The sequence below is a fragment of the Buceros rhinoceros genome, unplaced genomic scaffold, assembly GCF_000710305.1.
Source record: "Buceros rhinoceros silvestris isolate BGI_N320 unplaced genomic scaffold, ASM71030v1 scaffold21916, whole genome shotgun sequence".
Lineage (NCBI taxonomy): Eukaryota > Metazoa > Chordata > Aves > Bucerotiformes > Bucerotidae > Buceros > Buceros rhinoceros.
The window spans coordinates 15,898-37,387 of record NW_010418409.1 but is presented as its reverse complement, the minus strand read 5'-3'; the positions used below and the strand labels follow the sequence as shown (position 1 = coordinate 37,387).

Below are 21,490 nucleotides of genomic sequence, written 5' to 3'. Positions count from 1 at the left end.
GGTTGACATGCCGGGTAGTGGCAGGGAAGGGTTTATGCATCAGCAGTGATTACAGAGGTAGCAGAGCCAATATACCCACTCTGTAAAAATAAAAAGTTCTTGTTTCAACTGACGCTTTATAAGCACACTTTTGTGCAGTATGAAATGTCGATTTTAGATATTAGTTGTCAGGAAGTGATCTAATGTCTTGCTTTATAGATATTGGCCTAATACATTCATATCTGTATTTCTGTTGATTGAAAATTGTAAAGTACTTTGTCTATTAGATCACTTCCTGTAAGAAAAATGAGCTTTGTGGAACAGCTTAGCACATTCCAGGAGTCTCAAGTCTAGAATCAAAATCATAATGGGATCTCAGCTGCTTGGTGTTTTAATTGCAGGTTTTCCCCTGAACCCCCATGGTTTGTGTGGTTTGCTGCCTTTTTTTTTGGTGTGTGGTGTTTTTCTTTTTTTTTTTTTTTTTTTGGGGGGGGGGGGTGTGTGTGGAGGATAGTGTGTGTGAGGAATTATGATCTACTTTTATTTACACAATGTCTTATCTCTGTGTTCTTAGCTGGCACACTAGTATATCAAAAAGTTATACAAAAGAAGGTGAATTTTTTTTTGGGGGGGGGGGGTGTGTGTGGAGGATAGTGTGTGTGAGGAATTATGATCTACTTTTATTTACACAATGTCTTATCTCTGTGTTCTTAGCTGGCACACTAGTATATCAAAAAGTTATACAAAAGAAGGTGAAGAACATACCATTTATATTCAAATTAATAACTTGACTTTTGAGACAGAGGAAAGCAAATTTTGGGTGGAGTAAAGTGTTTCTTTGGATTACAGGATAGCTTAGAAAATTCTGAGCTGCAAATACCATGTTATGAATGTTCTCTCTTTGAACTTTTGATTTTAGCAGTCTGTACAAATGTGTTCACAATTTCTTATTTAAAAGCACAGAAACACTTACTTGAGAAAATCCACAGGAACAGAATTAGAGCTTTAAAAAAAATCAGATTCTTCATCTGTTTTGTAATTTTGTAGTTTTGTGTGTTTATGCATGCAGCTTGATTATAGTCAAATGTGCCATGTTCATGGACATTTAAGGCAACAGACATTTTAATAAGATAAAGAATAGTCAGTTGTAAATGTTCCAAAATGATGCTTTAAAAGCACAAAAAAATTTCATCACTGGACACGCTTTTCAGTGTCTGGCATGGCACGGTTCTGAAGAGATGGTTAGGAAAATGAGAGAGACATATGCAGTGCCACGCACTATACTCCTGTCCTTCACTGCGACACAAATCAACTCTCATGAAAGCAAATATTATGCGGAGTAACTTTGCCATTTTTACTGGCTGAAATTGTATAACAAACTTGGCTTCTAACCTGTTTAGATGCCCTGTCCCTCTGAGAGCACAACTGTGCTTTTAAAACACAGTTTTTTAGTTGATAAAACATGAAGCATCATGACCAGGACTGGCCATATGTAATTCGTACATCTGAGGTTATACAGATTGTGGTTGAGAGATTTAAGTCACTAGAAGTCATAGTAAAGATATTTCTTTAGAAGAGTGGAACTACTTTAAAGTAGTGTTTTAAGTTTGGTAGATGTACCAAAACTGGAGAAATCTTACTCTGAAACGTCTCTTATATGCGCTGGTCCTGACGAGACCCAAGAGAGCACCAGCAGCTCCCGTGGTGCTCAGAGGTGTTGTTCACGTGCAGTTGATGAGTTTGGTGTTACTAATTACTCTCCATTCTGATGGAGCAGAGTGCTCAGGCTTCTGCTCCAGTTTTGATGCCAATGTTCATGTTCTTAAAATTCAAGCACGTGACCTAGTGCTTTGGTCGGTGAGCATTCAGTACTTTGCATAATCAAAGCTGTTTCCGTAGGCTTGTGTTGGGAGATCTGATCAGTGTTCAGTGCTTTGTCTAAGGTTGGTTCTGTTCTTGTACTATGCTATTAATGAAACATTTTTAATTAGATTCTGCTAGCACTGCACAATGCAGTAAGCTCAGCCATTTCTTTATCTGGAAGAAAGCAGTGGCTCCCATTCTTCTCATTTTCAGGTTATTGTAAGCTTTTGTTAGTTCTCATGGTGGTCTCAAAGAGATTGAAGCTTCTGGTTCTTGTAGGCTTCAGTTCTAAACTTAATAAATGTAAAGCAGTGAAATTGGCTAGAAAATAGTGAGTGGCAGGAAAGAGTAAGTGGGAAGTGACTGCTCACTGCCTCCTCCAACAACAGAGCGACAGGAGAGATGAAGCAAAGCTGTGAGGTGTTGACCTCACACCAGTAAAAAGGAGTCTGTACTGTATGTGATGGGTAGGGAGCACTTGGCTCTCGGTATTAGCACAGGTTGCTATAGATGCTAAAAGCTCACAGGGCAACGTGACAATTATGCAGAAGAAAACTGTATCAGTTGCTTCTAAATTCAGGAAGTTGCTGAGCCACATGCTGTTGAATCTTCCCCCGGCTCTTGGTGAAGTTTCAGGGTGTGCTTTCCCGTTTTCTTAGGTTCTTCTCTTGATATCTGCTGTTGGGCATTTTTTTCTGGAGAGAAGATAATAGGTGGATCTCTGTTCTGCATGCAATAATTCTTACATTCCTTGATTAGCTAAAATTATAAATTCTTGTGTTATACATTTTATCTGTTTACTCTGTATAGTAGGGCAGACTTAAAAAATTAAGCACGTCAATCAGTTAGGAAAGGTTAATGTTTTTTCTGCATTGCCAGTTAGGTATAAACTGTTCTTACAATGTCATTTGCATTTATGTAAATGTTTAATTTCACAGAAAGGTTTTAAATAGTCAATTGAAAAGGGAATAAGACTACTGATGAAAAATTAAATAAATTTAAATTGCTTTGTGTTATTGTATGGAATATAAATTGACTAAAATGCAACACTCATTGATAGTCCAAAATAAGTCCCAACAGTTGCTTTTGAATCTGTTGCAATGTGAAGTGTTTTAATATTTTTGTATAATTTTCAGCTAAATATAATGTCTTTTTTTTGTTTTAATAAATAAATCTCCAGTGCAAGCCGATATGGTTAAATTAATATATGCCATCTTTCTGTAAAAGTTAGTTTAGCTTCTGTTTGCTTATTAGTTCTGGGTTTATTGATTGAACGTATTTATGATTTATTTATTTATTTATTTTGTGTTTTGATTGGATATTCTTCCTGGTTAAGACTAGGATGGGGACAGTTTATTTTAATGAATGTACATACCATCACACGATAATTAGATGCAGAGACCAATACTTACGGTTATGTTATAACTGTGGCTCAGCATTTTCAGAATGATTTGTGTACTGCAGAAAGAAAAAACCCCATAGTCTTTTCTTCCTCGTGCCTACTTCTTACAGAAAGAAAGTGTGATTCAAAGGATCACATCAGAATAGAGACAAGCAGGCCCATTGGTTACATGCCTTTTGATGAATGTATGAAAAATGGACTTGAATTTTCATAGATCTGAGTTTCAGAAATGTGTCGCTAAGAGTTTGTGCTCTCTGTCCTTATGCAGGTGTTGTGTGTGGTGCACGTCAGATCCTTGAGCTTCTGTCACTCAAATTTTGCCAGCATCTTGTGTGCATCTTTCACACATAGGCAGTCAGCAGTGATTATGAATCATTGAAAAATATTCTTGAATCAGAGTTGAAAAATAAATTAACTGCTGACATGGTCACGCCTTAGCCTTAATCTTGAAATAATGAAGGAAAACCTGTCTTTGGTTGATACTGGTAGACTGAAAATAGAGAGGAATTGCTTTGCTTTCTTCAGATGGCATTTAAACCAGTAAGGGCTTTAAATTAATTCTAAATTAATGGTAAATATTTTCCTAATAGATAACATCTTTATGAGAATTCCTAGACTTGTGTAAGGAGGATCATGCACTTTGGTTTGAGCAAGGCAAAAAATGATGGACCCTACTGACCCTTGTAATTTGTGAGTCTGAATCTGCCTCCAACACTGCCCTGGTATGTCAGGAGGTTTAAAATATGGTAAAATTTAAAATATGGTAAAAATCACTTCACTGTTAAATCAGTAAATTCCAGAGTTTTCAAGTCAAGCTTTGTGTTGTGTTCAACTCAACTTTGTATTTACAAGAGTATTTCATGCTTTGGCTTTTGTATTTGGTAGCAATGGTCAGGAGGTCTCTCTTCTGCAGTTTTCCTGAGTGCTTGCCTGCCAACCCCCATCACCTTTGTGTCCCTATTCTCAATTTTCCTAAAATACCAGCCTTTAGCCGGAGCATATTAAACATCATGGACGTTCCAGCCCTGCAAATTGTAGAAAGGATTTGACCTCTCTTGGGCGATTGATTGGTGGTGTGAGTTTACATTCATACCAATCTATAGGCTTTGCTTTGGGAAGGAGTTGCCCCCAGATCAGATGAGGGATGACTGTGGGGTTTTGTTCTGTTTTCCTCTGCAACATGCTCACTGAGATCACCTTCAGTCACTTTGTGCTGTCGCAGCGTTGGACACTGGCGGACATTGTCTTTTCTTGAGGAATGTAACTGAAGGTTAAATTGGCTTGTCCGAAGCCTTTCATTTTACTCTACAGCTGTCGGGGAAAAAGGTTTGCCTTCTGATGAGATTAAATTAAACATGTCAACAGCTCCTTTCACTTAATCTGTGGAACTGTTCAACAGTTGTCATGGAGTATGGCCAACATCTGTAAGAACTCTGCACAAAGCGTGATGCAGGTATCTTCTGACTTACACCTGCCCTGGCCTAGGAACACTGTTGAAATATTGGAATGTGGTGTTTAATCTCTTTCTGTAGCTGGACACCTCTAGCTTGTCTAGTCTCTCCTATACAATTTTCAACTCTTTTAAGCCCCTTAGGTCCAACCTCCTTTGTAACATATTCATGAAACCTCTTTTGGCTTTCGTCCATATTGTCATCTGTAGTAGAATAACATCCTCCTACAAGATTAATGAGATGTGTATTAAGCTTAATTCATGTATTTAAGTGACATCAAGTTCAATGTTTTTTAAGCTTTTATATTAATTTTGAATGTACCTCTTTGCTTTCTTTTTGTTGAAAATGACATCTGATACCTTTTGTATGTAGAACAACAGGTTATCTTACTTAGAAGAAGATCCCTTGGTGAATTAAGTGACCATGCACTCCATGAAGTAATGTGTGGTCATGTAAAACATGTTCTTTAATAGGTGGCTCCTCAGTGTGTGCAAAGCTTTTAGCCAAATCAAAATCTAAGAATGTTTATAGAAGTCAGACCATCACAAATACTTCATAGTGTCATGTTGTTTGTAGCAAGTTCTTGCAGTTACCTGTTGTGTGCTGTGGTTGCGTATGCTTTTGATTACAATTTTACGGGATTTCGATGTGAGCAACTTTTGTAGGTCCAGCTCATGTTTTTAGCTTTATCTGCAGAAGAGCTTCCTCTGGTGAAAGTTACATAAAAGAGAGTAATTATTCCATCTTTTAGTAATGATGCAGTAACGATTCCCACTAAGTAATGACCATTCTTCTAAGGATAAGGAATTTGAAGGATTATTTTAACTAAGGTAAGGAAAGAAAGAAGTGTGGCAAATCTCAGAAGAGAGCATTTCTCACTCCTTTTAGAAAGCACTAGTAGGACTTTGAATTAGAAATTTGGATTTCTTCATACTGTTCAATATACCAGTGCTTGTTTCTCTTGGTTTTGAAATATTCAGGAGGGAGATGTATTGCTCCTGCTTGGCGAACCACTTCAGGTGATCTTTCTAAAAGGTGTGGGTTTGTAAGCATGGTTTCCTGCTTTATTTCCAGGGTTTTTTTCCTGTTTTTTACTTTGACTAATATTTTTGAGATACCTTTAATAAAGAATTTAACTTAAACCATCTATTTAGAGTCCCTTTTGTAGTAACAGTGTTTAATGTTTCTGGATTTGAGTGCTTTCAAGTTTTTTGATTCATTTCTGTGTAAATTAAACAGCTAACCCTGAGAGAGGCACACAGTCACTCCAGTGAAGTGATTATGCTTCCATTGTTTCAGACATGAGAGCTGGGCAAAGTGGAGGCCACTGATGGGCCTTAGTACACTTTGCTGGGACCTGAAACAAGCTGACTGAGGGAAACCTGATTCTTAAGAGTGACTGCTCACATCAAAAGTTGAACTAAATTTCAGTTACTTTCTTAAGCCTAGCTTAAGTTTAGGACTTAGGCTTTAGTATCATATTTTTAGAAATACCAATGGATGGGTCAGTTGAGTTTTCAGGTTTTTTGTAATGGGCTTCCTAAGAAAACAAATTGGAAGGGGCGTTGCTTTTCCTGGTAGGAGCTGCTTTTCCATTGTGGTCATGAAATTATTGTGTTCATGAACATCTGGTACTGCATTTTCTGAGTTGCTCTACTGGAAAGGGGCTGCTGACAAAAGTACATCTGCACGTGATCCTCATGACTGACTGAGTTGATTGTGATTGGTCTTACCTTCCTCCTCATTTCTCAGATGTAACCTGACAGCGTAGTCCCTGGTGCCATCTCAGAAACCAGTAGCTGAACTGGAGAAGGTGGGGATGAGTGCAGATACTGTAAAGCAGCTCCAAATATGAGTATGAGCTAGGTAGTCCCAAACTCAGGGAGCAGCAAATGGGATTGTGCAATGTGCAAGGTGTGCTGTTTAGTAACTTGTAGCAGTTTGTGCTATGAACTAGAGTTTGTCACTTGGTGGTCAGAGAGCTGGCGAGGAGGCCTCGGCGTGTTAGCCAGCTGCCCAGGGACTGGCCCACGAACCATGGAGGAAAATAATAACATCTCTGTACTGAGCATTCCTTTAAAAAAAGAAAGTTTATTTTAACGCACTGAGCAGAAGGAAGAGCTCTGAGGATTATCCTTTTTTTTTTTTTTGTGAAGAGGAGACTAAGATGTGGCTTGTCCAACATGTGAAGATAAGAGCTGATAAGGGTTTCTCACTCCCTTGTGTTCACAGTGAGGTGTGCAGATTAACTCTGAGGATGAAAAGATTCTTGTTGACAGAAGACTAAATGGCAGTAAGTTGCCTATAAATAAATTCAGGCTTGAAATGAGAAGGTGGCCCATGCTGCCTGCATCAGCTGCGTGCAGGACAGCCCTTCCAGGAGCAGTGGGAGAGGTGCTACTGATGAAGCTCAAGCTGAAATCTTGCTGCTTTTGTTTGCAGGAATAACTATATGAGTGCTGTGGTATGTGAAACAGTCACAGGGAATGCGGTACACGCAGGATGTGTCTTCTGTTATGCCTTTGCTTGCTTTTCCCATGGAGGAGAAAGATACCTAGTAGAGAAACAGTGATAAAGTTCTATTGATAAATGCTAATTATGATAAGGAAAAAATACTGGGAGCTGCTATTTATGCCTCCTTTCTGATAATGCCGTGAGGATAGCCAACATGTGTCACTCTCTCCTGGAAAACTGTGGTACAGTTTGACTCTCTCTAATGGCTGTCTTATTTCATTTTTCTGAAATGCCACATTGCTGGTAGGAAGAGAGCCATGTACATACAGCCTGTGCTCACAATCTGGGAACTGGCATAGTGATGCTGTATTGCTAAGTAACAGTTGGCATCACGCTGCCTGCTAGAGCTGTTCCCCGCTCGTTCTCTTTGCCTGAAAAACCCAGATCAGCATCTAGCTCGTAGTTTAAGTAGTGAAAAAGAATAGTAGATCAATACCTTATTTTGTGTAAAGTTTGTCATTCGTTTTGGTAGTAAAGCATTAAATTATAGTTCAGAAAAATGCTGTCAGGATGTGCTTTGTTCATCCCTAGAATGGTGAATCCTAACGATCTCGGTGCCTTGCAGCAGGATGTCTATCGTGTGAAGCGAGGCCAGTTTCCTACACAGCCAGATCTCACCAAATATGGCATGAAATAGTTGCATTGTGTGCAAATGTACATTTTTATACTGGTGGACTGTAGTGTCAAAATAGGTCTTGATTATTCTTTTTAGTGTGTGTATACACTGTAGGATTTAACCTCAAGAGAGGAAGATTTATGCACTGAGGAGCAATATTGATACCCTGGGTTTTAAATGCCTTTCTTTTGGTTAAGGGAAGATTTTTCTTTGCTGCTTCTGCAAAATTGTATAATTTTAATTGTATACTTGCTCAGAAAGAAAGCACTTAAAAGCATAAATAGAAATCTCAAAGAAAGATACTACTAGTTAAGCAACTCTGGGTGGCTTCCTGTTTTAACTTCTGTTTAATTATTGACGATACTAAGAGAACTCTGTTGCTAAGCTTGTTACCTAAATATCAGATATGCACTGAAAATACATTCTCTCCCCTTTTTTTGTTTTGTAAGACCTGGGTAATTATTCTTGTGTATAAGTTTGGGGTTTTTGGGGGGTGTGGATATGTTTGGGTGTTTTGTTTAGTTGGTTTTTTACTTTTGCTGCCCTTGTGAATCACAATTTTATTAACTACAGTGACTTGTGCAACATCCCCAATTTCCAGTTTTTATTCCTAGCTACATTCCCAGCTGCTCTGTAGGGTCATTCTTACAGTATATTGTGACCAAGTTCAGGAAAGAGGTATTTTGTCACTTCATTTGAGAGTTTTCCTCTGTCTACCAGACCCTACTGTAGCATTTGTATTTTAATTCTCCATTTTTTAAATGTTGTTTCATCCTTTGCTTCCAAGCATATTTCAAACACTACATTTGCTCTGCCTCTACCGTGTTCCAATAAGTTTGTCTACAGAGACATTAATATAGCCTTCATTTAATGAGCAGTTAGACTGTGCATATTAAGTTCCCTTCATCTTTTTAGACTATTTCTGGTTGTTTCTGCTGCTGTTTGTTAAATCTTATGTTTCTTTTCTAATGCGTCTTTCTGGTACTTCAGTTTGCAGAACAAATGTGTTGTGCCATGAGTGGTTGTAAAAATGAGTGTAAAATAGCGAATGTTTTGGAAAGAACTGATTGATCGTGTGAATCTGTTCAGAAGCTCCGCTGGTGGGATGTACGCACATGCACAGACACGTTTTCTGATCATGCGGATGAGCCAGAAAATGAAATACTGTTCTTCGTACTATTCGCCAGCTGACTTCAGTGAAGTTCCAGGTCTAATTACCTGCAGGAGAATCTAAATGCCCTAGCACTGCATAGCTCAAAGACATCCTTAAGCAATCGATTTTGGTCTTGAGTACTTGTGAGATGGTAAAGGTTGGAACTGAAGGGAGCTTCAGATGGGAAATTTTCAAGTTGCAAGTTTCTCAAGTATTTTTTTCCTGATAGCAATACATATCAACTGGGACTGTCAGCCTGGCAATATTCAGAAATATTTTAACATGCTCTGTTGTCCAGTTTTTTTGCAGACTTTCTCCAGACTTTTCCTTCAGTATGAGGAACCTTGAAAGCTTTTGCTTTTCTATCACTGTTTAAAGACTTTATTACTTTTGGAGGATGGTAAAGGGTTTTTCTCTCTGTAGAGGACATTGTTTTGCCAGGACCTGAGCTGTTTGATGTATGCCCAAATTCAGGTAGCATGAGTCATGGCATTGAACGATGCTATCTGTAATTTTTTGAAGAAGTCAGTTTGGGGACATCTGGGAAATGATAGAGTTGTTGTGGGTAGAAAGATCAGGATAGAAAGACCTCTGCAATAGGACATAAACCTTTCTTGCTTACCATATTATGGACAACTTAAGAATATTTAATATGCACAATCTACTTCTACATGGTTGACTTCAGCGTTAGTAAGCCCTGTAATCTGTATACCTCCTGGTTTGGGATGATAGCTGCGTTTCACTATATGAAAAGTTTGAAGTGTAGAGTGTGAGACAACAGAAGAATCAGAAATCAAACCTTGCTCTGTGCCTTTGTGTTAATCTAATGATATGTTAACACCTGTTTCCTACCTGTAGGAAATCTGTCAAGTCTAAGTCGTCTTGGCCTGAGGTATAATAGGTTGTCAGCGATTCCGAAGTCTTTAGCAAAATGCAGTGAACTCGATGAACTGAACCTGGAGAATAACAACATTTCTACTTTACCAGAGGTGAGAATTAGAGGGAGTGGATTGGGGAGGGAATGTTGTTGTAAGGTATCCATATTTTGTAGAGGGATTGGGAACACGTGAAATTATTTTGTCTTGCATTGTAACTCTGAGGAATACCCTTTGTTTTAATCTGCATGCATGTAATGTGAAATACCGCAATTCTGTCCATATTAGGTGTATCTACCTAGTATAGAACTAATGTCGTACAACTTCAGTCAGAAGTGGGAGCAATATACATGTGATTGTATTTGCTGCCCAGATTCTTTAGAAAACCTTAAATAAAGGAGTCTAGGTTCCCACCATCCAAGTTACATAAATGTTTCTCAGTGTTTCATGGAGGTGGGGAAGAAGTTGAAAGAAGTTGGGATATCTCTTTCCCCATCTAACTGAGGCAAGAATGACCTTTAAGAGAGTGGGTAAAGCTTGTCACAGCTATTTGGCCGCAGCATTCTCATTTTAATGTGGAAAAGTATCCTGTTGACACCTGGCAACTCACTGACACACCTTCCATTGGTTATGAAAAATAAAAATTTGCATGATTTACCTGTTTCCCGTGACTCTGTGAGGATCATGGGAGAAAGAGGAAGAGAAATCTGTCTTCTTGCTTTTCATAGCTGCTGCACTTGATTGTCTTAGCTTGGTCTCTTTTGCTTCTAGCTTAGTGTGGGACCAAGGAGAATGTCCACAGTTAGAAGTTCTAGAGCCACCTTGTCAGTCCTTTCAGTGAACACGTTCCCTGAACAGAGTGCTGTGCTAGCTCCGGGCTGAAGAGGCAGAAGGTCCTAGTTCCCAATGCTTCTGTGCATTTTTGTGTACTCCTCTAGAGCTGTCTGAAATGTGCCTCTGTGGACTCCAGTTTCTCAGTTCTGGATAGCTAGTTGGTTACAGACCATTTTTTAAATACAGCTTTGATGTCTGCAGACTTTGAAACTATGTAAACTGCTGGATTATACCTTTCAACCTTTTTGTTTTCTTAATTCCTTAAGACTGTTTACCAGGGCAGCAGAGTGTGAGATGCCTGGCTGTGTACTGTGTACTTTTGGTGCTAGTAAACATTCAGAGAAAAATGTTTGACTTGAAGCATTAGTGCCTGGGAAGAATTACTCTGATAGGAAAAAATCTGATGTAATTGATTCTTATTTTGGATATTTTTTCTATTGCTTTAGAACATTTTGATATGAAAGCTCCAGGACACAACACAGACTTTGTATTCTGTTCTGTTTTAATGATGGTCCAAAAGCTACACCCTAAGCTTTCCTAAGCTGTCACTCCCACACTCATCCCCACCAAGCTGTATAAATTCCTAGTATAAAATGAGTTAAACTGTTAAAGAAGTATACAGGAAGCTATATATAGAAGAAAAAAAATCACCGAACAAGTACATTTGGAGTTAGGCAAAGCACTCCAAGTAACAAAGTGCAGTAAGTAACTACTTCAGATAAATTTCTGAGCAATGATAGACTGAAAACTGAGAAGTCAGTAAATATTTTGGTAAAACTATCATTTAAGAAAATGCTTCTGAGTGAAAACTACCAGGCTGCTTTTAAGAAGAGAGCTAAGCTAGCCCGCTCTTCGAGATATCTTTGAAAAGCAACTATGGTATAATTACAAAAAGCTAATGTGAGGGTGGTTACTTGTTTTAAATTATGTTCAGACATAATACAAACCTCTTTGCAACTGTGCTACCACCTTCACCTATTATTTGCCAACGATGTTAACACTTAAGCTGCTGCCTTCCAGAAGTGTGTTGTTTATACTGTGATCCATTTGAAGTACAACATTCTGTGTTATAATACAAAGAACTGTATTTGTAGAAGAAAGTTCTGAATTTCAAAACATAGCCCAAGCTGCTGACAAAATGCCTGATAAATATTTTATCTTAAAAGGATGGGCTGGGAGGAGGCAGCACTGCCACAGCTCTCGCAGATATCAGAGCACTATTCTCTTTGTACTGCCAAAGCCCTCTTGCTTCCCTTTAAATGTGTTTAATTACTCTAGGCTATTAGAGCATATTAGCTAACATATTTTTAGCATTTTTTTATATAGAAGCAGACTTCAAAAATGGCTTTTTGAAATGTCAAGATCCATTTGAAGCCATAAAGTGTATTTGTAACAGAGCTTAGGGACTGCCTAACCCCAGGACAAAGAATATCTGTTAATTAAAGTATAGCTAGAAGGAGTATTTCCTAATCAAAGATTATACTAGTTAATGATTAGGGTAGATTAATACTGATTTGAAGATCCATTATTTTATCTTTGGGGGGAGAGCTCTTTCACTGATGTTTGCCAAGGTGCTCCCAGAATTGTATTTCAGTGCTTAAAGTTTTAGCCAAGACATACAGACAAGACCCTATTTAATTCTATTTACAGTAATGTTAATAAACTATTTAGAAAAGTAGCTAAAGTTTTCCTGGTGAAACAGCAAAGCCATGTTCTTACAGATTTCACACTGAATAGAGCACTGAAGTTGTGATCCAGAAATACTGACATTAGGAATGTGTTTCGAATCATGATTTTGTTACCGCTCATTCCTGATTGCAGATGTTGCATTATTTATGGTATGTAATGCAAGGCATAAATCCCCAATTTCTGTAATACTTAAGCAAATAGGGCTGAATTCAAGCTGGCATAGTAATAAGCAAAGGTGACACTTCAGCAGTAATTTAGATCTCATTATTCATCCCCACAGTTCCAGCAATGTGCTTGACACGTGACTAACAGATAAAACTCTGAAATCCGCACTGCTGGGATTTTATCTAATGACATTGAGAAGCGAAATGAGACCCTGGATTCAATGGGCAACTATTGCTATCCAGTTTAACTCCAGGCTTCTTGCTTTTCATTTCTTAAGGGGAGAAGGAAAAAAAAAAGGTGGAGCAGTAACTATTTAGGAATATTTTGAAAACAGGAAAAACCCCTGGAATTTCCAACCACTTCCCATTCTTTTTCTCTGTCCTGTCCGTGTATCTTTAACTGTTACACCCTAAAGGGAAACGTCTACCAGATGTGGTCACAATATGGATTTTTATTAAATTAATAGAGATTCAAAGTATCAACGCCTGTTTGAAAAACAGTGCATGCAGTCGATACTCTGAACTGCGAGCAGGCATCCGAACTGAGTGGGCTGCGGTGGGGTGGCGTTGGCCAGAGCCTGGACCGCTGTTCAGGGGGAACATGCTGCTGACCACATCTGCCAGCCATTGCCCCTGCGATCATTGGCGCTGCCCAAGATGTAGCAATGTGTTATTAAAAAAAATCCTTTCAGAAGATAAAATTGTTACAAAACCTCCTAAACTTGTCCTTTCAAATGTGCTGTTTGGTTTTGTGTGTCTGGCAGTGTGTAAGGAGAAAGAGGGGGAAGTAAGGTAAAGGCTGATAACTTTGATGTGAGCAGAGATTGTTGCTGATGCAAGTTTTATCAAATTTAACACTGGTTTGTGTGTAACAACACTTACTTAGGCGGTGAACTTGAGGGGGAAAAACATTTCTCATTAGACCCATGAGGGAAAAGAGATGTATTCAAATAACTCTGTCCTAAGTTCTTGGGTGGTTTTTTTCTCTCTACAGGGTCTTTTATCCAGCCTTGTCAAACTGACTAGTTTAACGCTGGCCAGGAACTGCTTCCAGTCCTATCCTGTGGGTGGCCCGTCCCAGTTCTCCACAATCTACTCTCTCAATATGGAGCACAACCGCATCAATAAAATCCCCTTTGGAATTTTCTCTAGAGCAAAAGTATTAAGTAAGCTGAACATGAAGGTGAGGCCCAGAAATATGCTTCTGTGTGCAAAAAAAAAAAAAAAATCAATGAGGAGCACTGTTCAGTGCTCCATGAATTCTGGCAAACTTAATGATACAAGGAATGAATTTATCATGCTGAAGTGGATGCTGCTGCTGTCACATATAGAAACAATTCTGTATTTGAAAATGTACCATCAAGATGTTACTGATCTGTGTTTTTAGTTGAGCTTTTGTCAGATTTGCTGGAGTTTGAACGATGAAAACAAGAAAGTTGGTTGCAAAGTTCTTGAATATTCACATGGGACACAAGTGTGTAGAGTAGCTTATTTCTCCCCCTCTACTGTTACAGTTTAGATTATAAACAAAATTCTGTAAAATATCTTCTTGAATATATTCTTTCAAAACCTAAGTTTGGAGACTTTTGGCAGTATTTGTAGAACATGAAAAAAGAACCTCTAAGTTTCTGCTATGTACACTTAAAGTGAAGAGAACCACAGAAAAGATGATGCTTTTCTACGAATGGGTTTAAGTTCTTAAATTATTTTTAAAAAATAAATAATGTTTGAGCAGAAGCTAAGCTCAGCTACAGTTTTAGAATATCTTTTGGCACACATAGATTCTTATTTCCGTTAAGACCATTTTTTTATCACATACCCATTTGTAACTTTGCATGTTTACCAGGACTTTCTATGACCTGGTGGTTTTTTGGTGGGTTTTTTTTTTTAGTTTTGTGGTTCTAGATCAAGTGGTCTAGATCAAATTTTGTAGCAACATTTTGAGCAGTAAGATGTTCAGATTCATTTCAGATACTTCTGATCTGAGCCATTAAGATTTTTTGTTGTTTTGTGTTTGGTTTGGTATTTTTCCTTGTTCTTTTGTGTGTGTGTGGTTTTCTGGGGATGGTGGTGGTGGTGGGGTGGGGAGAGGAGGGGATAGCAAACTCCACATATCTTTAGGATTCCAGTGTTGCTGATAAGCACCTTCGTAATTTACAGTGTATTTTATCTTCTTTTTTTCCCCACCTTCTGTTTTATTCAGAAAAAAAAAAGACAAAAAAGTGGTTTTTTAACTGCTGGGACACATGAAATCTTGAGAATTACCTACTTCTAATTTTTCTACTTCACTTCATATTAGTAACACAGAATCAGTTCTGTAACTCTACGTTGGGACTCCTCATTGTGTTTGGAGGAATGTAAAACGTATTTGGGCAATTACCAATGTTTTATTCTTCTGATTTAATTATCAGCTATTTTGTTATGAAGTATTTTGTAAGCAGTTTGTTTCATCTCTCAGATGCCTTGCCAACTCCTTGCCAGCACAGACCCTAAATGTTTGATATGTTAAATCACAGGACAATCAGCTGACCTCTCTCCCCTTGGACTTCGGGACTTGGACTAGTATGGTAGAACTGAACTTAGCGACTAATCAGCTCACAAAAATCCCTGAGGATGTATCTGGGCTTGTTTCTCTCGAGGTGAGAAGAGTATAAATGAACAGCTAAGTGAATCCCTGCAAATAGGCATTCTCTACTTCAGGTTTATTCAGTATTATTTTTGAGCCAAATAAAGCCAAATAAATATGTGTATGGATGCTGTTTAATTAGATGTGTTGCATCTGTTTATGGTTGTTGTGAACAGCTTTTTGAATGTTGTTCTTCAGGCTCCAAATGAGTGTCTGTGCACAAAGGGCTAAGTACATATGTGTTTTTAACTATGTAGAAAGAAGATTTTTCTGGACAGACAGTTAGTGTTGTAAATTAAATGGTACCGAACTCAGTTTGATTCCTCAAGAGACCAGCATGGAAACAACAGGGGTCAGGAAAACTTTGTGAAATGGTCTATAGCCAGAGGTGGCTGTGAACCTCATGAGCAGCTAGTGGGAATTGTCAGCCTTTGAGGGAGAAAAACCCGTAGGCTAAAAACATAAATTAAACCTGTTGTGTCCTCTGGTCATATTTCCCAAGGTACAAGGTGCAGAGACAAACTTAATTGCCTCTTAATTCCGTGGAAAAATCCGTTGAAGTACAATAGCAAACATCATATTTGAAGTTGCAAGTTTCCAGTGTGACTGCTGCTCTGAATAGTAATTCCCGTAGATGTGGCAGAGTAATAGCTGTTTAGTGCCCCAGTTCCCTTTAAGTTAAGGCTGTGATTGGGAAGTTAGTAAATTCTAACAAGTGGCTTTGCTGGTGTCTGCCAGCTGCCACAGCTGGGGAGCTGCACGGTCCGCAGACCCGTTAGCACTATTTTTCTGAATCAAAGAATCAAATACAAAGAACTGTTTGGGCAGTGTTTACACAAAGGTGAAGGTTCCCACAGCAGTGCTAAGTCAGCTGCATTGCCTGTAGGTAATGTTTTCTGTTCCTGCCTTTGTTTCGTGATACGTGATTAAAACATGACTATTCTTATCATTCTGTGTGTATCGTAGTGTCTAAAGAAAGGCCACTGAAATACTGCTTGTGCTAATGCTAAGCCTTTGGCTTTTATTTATTTTGATTTTCAGTTTGATTTTTAGCCTTGTTTTCTATTCTGTTCCTGCCTTTGGTGTTTCCACATTACATAAAGCTAGTGAGAGCTGGGACGGATAGAAGCCAGACGTTGGCAACCGTAGCTGGCTTAGCAGCGAGCTGTGTGCGGCTAGGATGAGTGTCCACACTGGGTGCTCTTTCACATCCTTGTGTTTCAGTGTGCTTGTTAAATAGATAACAGCATTGTTCAATCAGTAATTAATTTCCTTACTACTCGCTGTGTTGTATGAGGCTTGATTACTTCTAAGGACTGCAAGTCTTCTCTGGAGGGAAAACGGTATACTAGTGTAACCCCTGTTCACTTGCTTGTGGTATAATGAATAACTGCTAATTGACACTGCAAGTAAGGATACATTTCTTGAACCTAGGGTATTTATAATCCATCATAGAAAGGCGGAGAAAAACAAGAGGATAACACTGTAGCAGGGGCACATGTGTGACAGGAGACCATTTTGGAAAGCCAGTGGATACCTGTGCAGTGTTCTGCTTAGGAGTGCTGATCTGTGTTTATCTGCTGCTGCTCCTAACCAAAGAGGCATAGGCACAAGAGGAAGTATCAAATGTTTCAAGGAGGACTTGGCAAGCACAGCAAATAATGTAAAACGTGATTATGAGATAGCTATAAGGAAGCATAACAAGATGATAGGAAAGTCCAGGAAGAAGTTGTTTTTCTTTTGTCATTTGAACAAATAACATGTTCTTTGTTTTTGCTCTGCATTTATTATTATGTAAAATAGTATTTTTGAGAATTCCCGACATAAATCTATGTATTTGTATCATTAAAAACTTTTAAAAAATGATGTTAATCACTGATTTTGTTGTTTCTTTTCAGTTTGCTTCTGTAATTTAAATGTAGACTAGTCTTGGGCTTTATTACCTGAAAATAGAAAAAGATCCTCTCTTAGTTTGTTTTTTACTTATCGCATTGCTGAAAGTCTGTGTGTTTGGTTGTCTTTTGGGGCTTTTTTAGGTTCTTATCTTGTCAAACAATCTACTAAAGAAACTTCCCCATGGAATTGGAAATCTACGGAAACTCCGAGAGTTAGATCTAGAGGAAAACAAACTGGAATCCTTGCCAAATGAAATAGCTTACCTCAAGGATCTGCAGGTGACACAATCACTGGCCGGGATAAACACCTTACGTCCTTTATTTATACCATGCTTATTTAATGACAGCTAGTTTGCTGAGGGAAGCTATTTGAGACTGGTCATAGAATGAAAAGTTAAGAATCTTGTGCAACTTCATCCAGAATCTGTGCCGACTCATTCTTCCTCAGCTCTGTTAGTTAAAATTGGACAAACAAATTTTGAAGAGTTTAACTGTTGTACCACGAGTCCAGTACTGCCACAAGAATAGCCTCTTATTTCAGTCATGTTCAGAAAAGCTTTCATGTTTAGGCACATGTTTTACTCTGCACTACTTTCATGTTTAGTGATGCTTAATAGAGGTCTGAAATGTTGTTGAAGAGTAGAAATTATTTTGTTTAAATGCTGGGGTGTAGAACCCATCAATTTATCAGTTCTAGATCTTCTTACTTGCTGTCTTCCGAAGCAAAAGTGATTAAGTTACTTTTTAAAAATGTGTTTTTTCCTTAGAAATTGGTTCTGACTAATAATCAGTTGACCACCCTTCCCAGAGGTATTGGTCACCTTACCAATCTGACGCACCTTGGGCTTGGAGAGAATCTTCTCACACACCTTCCTGAGGAAATTGGTAAGATCCCTTTTTCTGTTTTTATGCAGTGTGCCCGAGCCAAAACAATTATTGACACATAAGATAGGCATCTACTGTGCTTGTAAGTAGAGGACACAAAATTCATTTGCAACCTCTAGATATACATAGCCTGATGTGAAGCGTTTGCCACAGAACAGCACAACAGTGTATGACCTTTATCCTACCAAACCATAGTGAAACGGATGGTCTGGCTTTTACAGTTAGTTCTTCTGCAGACAGCTGCCCACATTGACTTGAAATGGTGAGATTCCTTTTCTCTCCAAATTGTCCTGCCATTTGCATATTATAAATTGCTCAGCTTCATAAACCTATTCTTGGAAAGAGAAAGGAAACACAGTGGTCCTACTCTAATTCCATGGTGTAGACAGCTGAAGCAAATGTTTCTGCTGATAGTCCCTCTGCACACACTTCTGTTTACACACCATCACATTGTTTTTTAACCTTGGTGAGATAAGAAAAGGAAGTGAAGAGGAGGAAATCTTCAGAAAGAAAGGAAGGAATAGGATTCTTTTTGTCTACTTGAGATATTCAGAGTAAGTGGGATTCAGAGCATCTGAAACTCAGAGCCCACATTTCTTTTACAGTTGGTTGCAAGTGTATTGATCCAGATATGATTTTGAGCACTTAAGTTAAAATCCTAAGTAAGAGCTTATTATTAAAATGATGGGATAAACTACACGAGGCAGTGACATGCAGATGGGGAAGGCATGGTCTGTCTCTCCCAGCGTCTTCAGTGAAGAGCCACTAGAGCTTCTGCTCATCTCGTGTGTGCCTCAGTGTGAGAAGAGCCTAAACCAATCTAAATCTGGAGCTTCATCATTTAGTTCATAAGTCAGTGGAGAGAGTTGGGATGCTGTGAAAATGAGCTGTGGGATTAAATTTGGTAAGCACACTTGAAATACTATTGTAGGAGTACAGTTTGGTTACTAAAGTTGGTGATCTTTAACAGAGAATAGTTAACTCTTTTCAAATGTGACTGCTTCATCAATCATGCCATCAGCTATTTCTCATTATTTCTTCTATAGCCTTTTCTTTTTTGCCATGCCTTGAGCCCTGGTTACTGCTTTCTCTTGTGAAAGACTCAGTGGTCTTTTAGGTTACAGGACATGCTTATGGTATATAAGATTGGAAAACAGGGAGTGATTTGAGGAGGACCTGTATGTTTGGAGCATATTTCAAAGATACGAATTAATTTTGATATGTGATTGCTTAGAGGAATGGAAGTCATAAGAAAGAAGAAATTACTCTGTTTCCCAGCTTCTGGTTAATCTGTATTGCAGCAGAGGCAAGTTGTAAAATTTCAATTCGGGAAAAAATTTTCACACCAGTTTGCTCCATTTAATAAATTCGCTGTTGTGCAAAGACCTCTCCTGCTTACTTCCTGTGAGGCATTACAGTTGCAGGTCTTTAACATATGGGTTCTAATTACATCAAAGACATGGCATAGATATTCTTGGAGATAATAGATACTGTATGGTGTAACTATTTTCTAGGCCCTTCTAACTAGAGAGTTGTTCAATGTTGCCTGCAGTCGCAAAGCACCTAGCTGAATGGTTGTGGTGAAGTCCCTCTCTGTTCTCTTATGCTGTGTATTTGCAGTTCACTTGTTATTTGAAGGAAGTGTAGTAATGGATCTTTTTTAAAGGGTAACTAAAGCAAATAGGTCCTTGTTTACGCACCAGTGAACAGAAAGCTTGCTGTGCTTGAAAATAGGAGTTTGGATGTGTCACTGACTCAAGTTTCTACGTAGTAAAGAGTCACCAAGTGGACATAGAGCTTCTGTCTAAAAGTTATAAACTACATGAATCAAAAGAATTCTACTTTGTGTTATTTTGTTTTTACCAGGTACACTGGAGAATCTGGAAGAACTGTATTTGAATGACAACCCCAATCTGCACAGCCTTCCCTTTGAGCTGGCTCTTTGCAGCAAACTGTCAATAATGAGTATTGAGAACTGCCCACTCAGCCACCTTCCACCTCAGATTGTTGCAGGAGGACCCTCCTTCATCATTCAGTTCCTAAAAATGCAGGGACCATATCGTGCCATGGTCTGATGCTAATCGGATTGTCCAATACACTGTACAAAATACAAACTGCATTAATGTTGTAATTGTCTGTATATGTATATATAATATAATATATGTGGTTTATATTATATTATATATATATATAAATATATAAATAATATAAAAAGGCAAATTTAAGACTGCATTATGTGTTTCTGCTAATAGAGGAATCATAGCCATTTAGATTTTTTTTATTCTGTAAAAAAGCTTGTCTAAGTTTTCTTTGCTGAATTTGATGGAGGTTGTCTGAATCATCTGGAAATGCCAGTTCATTTAAAGCAATTGCCAATGAACTCAAAGTTTAAATTTAAGGGACAAGAATAGTTTTGCTTAGATTTACTTTCAGTTAAGAGAAATGTATAACCTTTATATAATGAACTTCAGAATTTATATGCCTCTGCTGATGAATTTTTTTTTTTTTTTTGTGTCAAAACCTGAAAGGGTCACGTGTCCTGAGGTTGGGATTTTCTTTTAACTTATTTTGAGATTTGAAGCAAATGGTGTTTTTATATTGTTTACAGTCAGAGTAAATCACTGGATTTTGTTTTATTCTGATTTGCTCTGTTTCAATCAATCATATCTAGAATTTATATGCCTCTGCTGATGAATTTTTATCAACCGGTTTGTATATGAAAAACGTACTCATCAGAACAACTGGCAGGTGAAAAGGATGCAGTCAAAACAAAAGAAAAAGAAAAGAAAAAGCTTGAATTCCTTTAAGTCTTGCTTCCCTGAGTTATCAGTTGCAGGCATAACATATCTGAACTGAGCCTTTTGCGGTTGGTCTTTTCTAGCACAAGTAAACCTTTTCAGATTGGTGAAAACATGGAGTATACTCAGCGAAAAGCGGTTTTCATTTTGTGAAGTTACAAGTCCATGAGGTCTAACAGTACAGTTAAGTGGCAAGGAAATAATATATATGTACATTTTTATTACGATGTTGAGTCATAAACTACAGCAGGCAATTCTAAAGATTCCTTATAGTCCTTGTACAATAAATGAATGTGTCTTACTTTTAAACACTGCAATATATGTAAGTTTTAAGGTTGGTTAACAATGTACTATGGTTTTATATCTTGACTTGCCTTGTACCTCCTTCCATTATGGAACTTCTGTGTCCAAGCACAATATCTTCACACTGTGCTGTTTTGCTGCTGAACTAAATGCACTTTTCCCCACAGCTGGGGCACTTGCTTCAAAATATTCAGTTCAGTATCTTGATTATTCTTTTTTAACTTCATCCTATCTGTTTCAGTATTAAACCAATCTATTAAAAAAGAGGCACCCTTTTCATTTGTGCATAGATGTTGGTAGCTCAAGAGAAACACTGTAAGTAGTGGACATTCAATTATATCATGACTTTCTTGATTGTTTAAAAGGCAGAAGATGCTGCAGGGAGATTTACACTATTGCTGCACTTGTAGGGCCAGTTGTCCCTTTTCAGGAGGGTAGAAACT

The 21,490-nt window shown here is 38.1% G+C and overlaps 1 protein-coding gene across 2 annotated transcripts in view; it reads left to right on the top strand.

The window, feature by feature from the left end:
• SHOC2 (soc-2 suppressor of clear homolog (C. elegans)) overlaps positions 1-21,053 on the top strand; it is a 38,254-nt gene extending 17,201 nt beyond the window's left edge. For both annotated transcript variants that reach the window (XM_010138547.1, XM_010138546.1), the window contains 6 exons: positions 9,837-9,967; positions 13,535-13,723; positions 15,057-15,179; positions 17,203-17,340; positions 17,829-17,946; positions 19,813-21,053. In XM_010138547.1, the coding sequence (XP_010136849.1) occupies positions 9,837-9,967; positions 13,535-13,723; positions 15,057-15,179; positions 17,203-17,340; positions 17,829-17,946; positions 19,813-20,021 (908 nt within the window). In that variant the 3' untranslated portion in view covers positions 20,022-21,053. The remainder of the gene's footprint in view (positions 1-9,836; positions 9,968-13,534; positions 13,724-15,056; positions 15,180-17,202; positions 17,341-17,828; positions 17,947-19,812) is intronic.
• The last annotated feature ends 437 nt before the right edge of the window (positions 21,054-21,490 follow it).